Here is a 5,879-nt window from a genome sequence, read left to right as displayed (position 1 = left end):
CTGGTATATAGTCTGTGCTCCCTGGCGGGGAGGAAGGCAGGACTGGGGAAACAGAGACTTGCTGGAGAGCCAGTGCTTTGGAGCAGGCCGACAAGAGTTGGGAAGCAGGAGGCCTGTGCTGTTCCCTAGGAGCGAATGCCCATCGGTCTGATTCACAGGGTTTTCCATTTGTCCCAAGTCCGGATGAGTGAGACAGGAGCTCCTAGCCTCGTGTCCTTTCTCCGGGAAGTCTCAGTGATGCCTGCCCACCTATTTCTCCCCCTTTAACTGCCTTGGAGGAAAACAAAGAGATTTTGATTTTATTATAAGTCCGGAGCTTTTGGTCTGAATGGCGTTATAATAAGCAGCGATAATGGTGTTGGAGAGGGTGGATGAAGGACCTTTCATCCAAGACTTAAACAGAGCACCACGTGAACACTATCATGAAAGCTTGATGGGGAGAAGGACTCCAATAAGTTGTCAATAAAACTGCCTATGGCAGGAGCCAAAGCCGCAGCGGAGTTTGGCGTGCTGCTCCCCAGGGTGCAGGTGGTACCCAGTGGTGCCTGTAATGATGCCACTTCTGTATGTTCAGAACTTTGGTCACCCCTTCCTCAGACCTTCTGGTGCCTTCCTTCACCTCCCAAATCAACCCTAAATGACTCCAAGCTTGTCTTGCAAAATCCCCTGCCTAAACTGTGTGCCCTCATTTTCTCTCCAGGGTGCCCAGGTCCTTGGATTCAATGACATGACCACCACCCCGCCCCACCCCTTGGTATTTTTCAACCTTTGGTTCTTAAACTAGATTGCATGTAACACAGTAAGGCTGATGGTGGGAGCCTAGGAGAGGATACAGGGCATCTTCCTGGTGTGTCAATTATACTTGGAGGATTGGGCAAAACGTTAGAAAGTCTAACTGGGAATTTTAAAACATTTTATGTTAAAGCCAGCACGATGTTTTCATGCTTGAGGAGGCTCCTTTGGGCTATCTCCTGACTTTTCCAATTCCCGCTCACTTTGTTCTAATGCTATGGATACCTCATTGGAAAAGTTTGGCAAGCACTGCCTTATTCCTTTCTCACACCTGCCTCCAGATACGTTCCTTAGATAGTTTCAATGCATTTGTCTGGATCTCTCAGCTTGCATTTGTTCAGCCTTCTTTCTAAATGATCTCTTCTTTCAGAATCTTCCTTGTTCTCAAACTAATTATCAAAGCCTCTATCTTTAAAATTCCTCTACAGTCCTTTTTAAAAATTTTTATTTATTTTTAAAATTAGTTTTTATTGGAGTACAGTTGATATACAATGTTGTGTTAGTTTCTGCTCTACATCAAAGTGACTCTCATACATATACATACACATATATGTTATATATACACATATATCCACTTTTTTTAACATTCTTTTCCCATTACAGTCCTTTTTAGTGATAGGCAGGTAACATTACACAAACAGCTGTCCATCCTTCTTGGCCATGGCCCCCAAGTCAATCCTTATCCAGCTCAAGTCTTCAAGGCTTGGGGTGCTAAATCATTGAAGGATTCTTCTCTCAAAGCGGATGGAAAGGGAGGTTACTGCTGCCCCTTAATGCAACTTGTTCCTTGATTCAATCTTCGTCCCTCCCTGGAAATGCCAGGTGTGTCAGGAGATGAGTCTGATTATGGTTTTACCAGATCACGTGCCACAAAAGAATGTCATTAGATGGACTGACTCCCAATTAACAAGGGCAGATACTTGGGCTAGACCGTGTGGCCTCTTTGAAGGTCTACCACAGGACTCTGATTTCAGGGGTGCCTAGCCTGAAGAGGAGTCCTGACTTAACAAGAAGCCAAGTAAAAAAATTTATGGGACGAGGGACTCTTCTGAGGAAGGCCAATAACAGATTGAAGGGAAGGGCATTTGAAAAGCAGTGAGGAAGTAAAAAGAAAAAATACATTACGCACTGTGTCCACACCCTCTGGGGATGGGGTATAAATGCTCCCCAGATGCAGAAGACTCCAAAGCTCCTTGCAGAACTTGGACTCTGTCTTCAGCCGGTCACCTCACTCCCTCCATCACCATGCCTTACAGCTGCTCTCTGCCCAGCCTGAGCTGCCGCTCTAGCTGCTTCTCCCGGCCCTGTGTGCCCCCCAGCTGCCACGGCTCCACCTTGCCCGGGGCCTGCAACATCCCCGCCAACGTGGGCAACAGCAGCTGGTCCTGCGAGGGCTCCTTCAATGGCAACGAGAAGGAGACCATGCAGTTCCTGAACGGCCGGCTGGCCAGCTACCTGGAGAAGGTGCGCCAGCTGGAGCGGGAGAACGCGGAGCTGGAGTGCCGCATCCGGGAGCGGAGCCAGCAACAAGACCCCCTTGTGTGCCCCAACTACCAGTCCTACTTCCGGACCATCGAGGAGCTCCAGCAGAAGGTGAGGGGCCTTGTTGTCATCTCTAAGCAGGGGAAGTTTGCTAGGATTCTCAATCTGTGGGAGAGAGCTATGTTTCTTGCATCTATGCCATCGTGATTCTTTCTTCCTCCTTTTACCTTCAAAATGGCTTTTTAAGCATTTTTAAAGAAGTCGATGGTTTCATATTTATTTTCAATCCTCACTTAGTAACCTCTCATTCCCCAGATCCTTTGCACCAAGGCAGAGAACACTAGGCTGGTAGTGCAGATTGACAATGCCAAGCTGGCCGCAGATGACTTCAGGACCAAGTGAGTTGTTCAGAGTTTACACGGGTCTGCTCCTTTTGTTCAATCTCTAGTAAAAGAAAAGGGATTTCCATAGCTTACCGAACAGCAGTTCAATCCATCAATTGTGAAGGATTCTGCAGAGGATTGGGGGGAACCAAGAAAGAAGTCACAAAAGTGGATGAGGACTCAAATCAATTTTTGAATCAATATTGGGTCTTGACTGAGCCTCCAGAACCCTCTGCCTCTTGGGTCTACTCATTGCCGAAAGAGGGAAGAAGAGGTGAATGGGGTTATCCAAGATCATTCTTGTCAGTCTTCAAGGTCTACCAGTTACCTCTCTGACCCTGTCCTTGTGCAGGTATGAGATGGAGCTGGGCTTGAGGCAGCTGGTGGAGTCGGACATAAATGGCCTGCGTAGGATCCTGGACGAGCTGACCCTGTGCAAGTCTGACCTGGAGGTCCAGGTGGAGTCCCTGAAGGAGGAGCTGACCTGCCTCAAGAGCAACCACGAGGAGGTGAGACCAGAAATGAGAAATGAAGAAACCTGACTCAGCCTCAGGCTGAGGGTGGCTTTAGTGATTTGGGGTGGCAGAATCAGGAATAAGAATCTTGTAAATTTCCTTCAAAAACACCAAAACTTCAGGATAAAAGAAAACATTGAGAGATGAAACCTATCCATGTTCCCAGATAAGCTGTCTTTCACTCAGAACTGGTGCCTCACTTGAGTTTCCCAGGGCACCTCCATGGGCTTGTGATTGGTTACTGAGTTGTAGGAGGAGTCCCAGCATTGCTCTGATCATGCCATGCAAAGCCATTTCTCTTTGCCCTCAAAGCCAAAATATCAATCCTGGTGAACTGGAGTCTCCACTTTTTCAAAGTCTTGATGACGAATGATCTGGGGTTCCTTCTCTCTCCTGGGAGGGGCCATGACAAGATCTTACTTGATGGCAAAAATGCTGTGATATACAATCTGAAATCATAGAGCCAATTCTTTTTCTTATGAGGTCATCTGCAGCCAATCTGCAAACTGGGCAAGTGAGGCATTCATCCATCCTTGAGTGGCCCCCAAGCAAACCCTTGGGAATTTTTTTTGAATCCAAGTGCCATGACACAGTCATGGTGGGAAGGAGCCGAACACATGGAACGCAGACCACTTGGCCTTCTGTTGTCATAGCCGCTCCACTAAAAGTTTCTTTTCCGAGGAAATAGACAAATAGGACTTTGACAAGCAGTGCCATTTCTTTGGGTCCACTTTTTATTGAGGATAGTCACTCTTGCGTTTTCTACATCCACAGGAAGTCAACTCCCTGCGGAGCCAGCTTGGAGACCGCCTCAACGTGGAGGTGGACGCCGCCCCCACCGAGGACCTGAACCGCGTGCTCAACGAGACCAGGTGTCAGTACGAGGCCCTGGTGGAGAGCAACCGCAGGGACGTGGAGGAATGGTTCACCAGGCAGGTGGGCATCTCGGCACGTGGCCGCTCAGGCCCCTCGGCCCCTCAGGGCCCTTCAGACAGGGTCTGATCCTGCCTTCTCCCCTTTGATGTTTCAGACCGAGGAGCTGAACGGGCAGGTGGTGTCCAGCTCGGAGCAGCTGCAGTCCTACCAGCTGGAGATCACTGAGCTGAGACGCACGGTCCATGCCCTGGAGGTGGAGCTGCAGGCCCAGCACAACCTGGTGGGTATCGTTCAGACTCCTGGTGAGAAGGGCAGGTCGGGGAGTCAGAGGCACCGGGCTGGCCTTTGGACCCTCCTCTCCTTAACTCTTGGAGCTTGTGACTTCTTTGGGTCCTGTGGAGAAGCCCTTTCAGGAGCAGCTCTGTGACCTTCCTTCCCTTCCCCACGACAGAGAGACTCTCTGGAGAGCACCCTGACGGAGATAGAGGCCCGCTACAGCTCCCAGCTGGCCCAGGTGCAGGGCCTGATCGGCAAGGTGGAGGCCCAGCTGGCGGAGATCAGGAGGGACCTGGAGCGGCAGAACCAGGAGTACCGGGTGCTGCTGGATGTCCGGGCCCGGCTGGAGGGTGAGATCAACACGTACCGGGGGCTGCTGGAGAGCGAGGACTGCAAGTGAGTACTCAGCTGCCGGTGTTTGGAGAAGCTATGCACATATAGGCGCACTTCTCAGTTGGACTCCAGGCAAAGATTGCATACCTTGGAGAGGAAATTATGCCTTCACACCAGACATGCTCAGACAGAACTCAGAAAACAATGTGGCCATCATTAAAACATAAAATGGCAGGAATTGTGTGATGTGCAAACTGAAATTGCACAGTCAACTCTTTGCATTCTACTCTGATGACACTGATATGTGATCAGTGATATTTCTTACATCTTAACAATACCGTATTGTGTAGAAGTTACATTTCCACATGCTACCTTATCTGCCCTGTTACCATCAGGCAGGCAGGATCAGTATTCTCCTCATTCTGTAGGTGAAGGGACTGGGGCCTGGAGAAGGTAAGCGACTTCTCTAAGGTCACCAACTAGGAATGGACGTTGCTGGGTGCTGAGACCAGAGTTTCTGAGCCTCTGTCCAGCACTTTTGACATGATATGACAGGGAGACCATTAGCATTGATAGTGAGCTTCGCAGCAGGTGAGCCTGTGACCTTCTTTGTTACAGGTCAGGCCAAGTCCCAGAGAGCAGTCCACTCTTGAGGTCTCTCTGGTATATATTACAAGCCGCCCTCAATTCTCTTTCCATATCATTCTTTTTCTCCAGGCTGCCCTGCAACCCCTGCGCCACGACCAATGCATGTGTCAAGACCATCATGCCCTGCGTCTCCAGTGCCTGCACCCCCTGTGCTCCTGCTACCCGCTTCTCTACCTGTGTCCCCCGCCCCAAATGCGGGCCCTGCAACTCCTACGTGTGCTAGAGTCCAGTGGTTGCCAGAAGAGCAAGGAGGCAGGGCCCAGTGTTCCAGAGCTTTGACCTGGCCCTGGTTCATTCCACCAAATGGGCCAGAAAACACAATTGCATGGCTGGAGCTGCCCCAGGGAGGTGGTCAAGAAACTCACCCAACCTACTCCAGATAATTCCCTGCCTACCTTTTCCTTCGCTGGAGACCATTTCTTCTTAGCTAGCCCAGAGAACCCTCCCACGTGCCATGAGCTTTCCCTTGTAACCTCCTAATAAACTTGATTTCCTTGGCAAAGCAGATGCCTTTCTCACTGGTATTCATTTGTCTCACCATGACCATCACTTGAGCACTTTATAAAAGGGCCAC

General features: G+C 49.9%; 1 protein-coding gene across 1 annotated transcript; it reads left to right on the top strand.

The window, feature by feature from the left end:
* Positions 1-2,037: 2,037 nt before the first annotated feature.
* On the top strand, positions 2,038-5,528 carry LOC137755534 (keratin, type I cuticular Ha1-like). The gene is made up of 7 exons (XM_068531746.1): positions 2,038-2,385; positions 2,590-2,672; positions 3,010-3,166; positions 3,947-4,108; positions 4,203-4,328; positions 4,500-4,720; positions 5,375-5,528. The coding sequence occupies exons 1-7, from the start codon at positions 2,038-2,040 to the stop codon at positions 5,526-5,528; spliced, it is 1,251 nt and encodes a 416-aa protein (XP_068387847.1).
* The last annotated feature ends 351 nt before the right edge of the window (positions 5,529-5,879 follow it).

Source organism: Eschrichtius robustus, chromosome 20 (genome assembly GCF_028021215.1).
Source record: "Eschrichtius robustus isolate mEscRob2 chromosome 20, mEscRob2.pri, whole genome shotgun sequence".
NCBI classification, from domain to species: domain Eukaryota; kingdom Metazoa; phylum Chordata; class Mammalia; order Artiodactyla; family Eschrichtiidae; genus Eschrichtius; species Eschrichtius robustus.
This window is presented reverse-complemented; position numbering and strand designations above follow the sequence as displayed.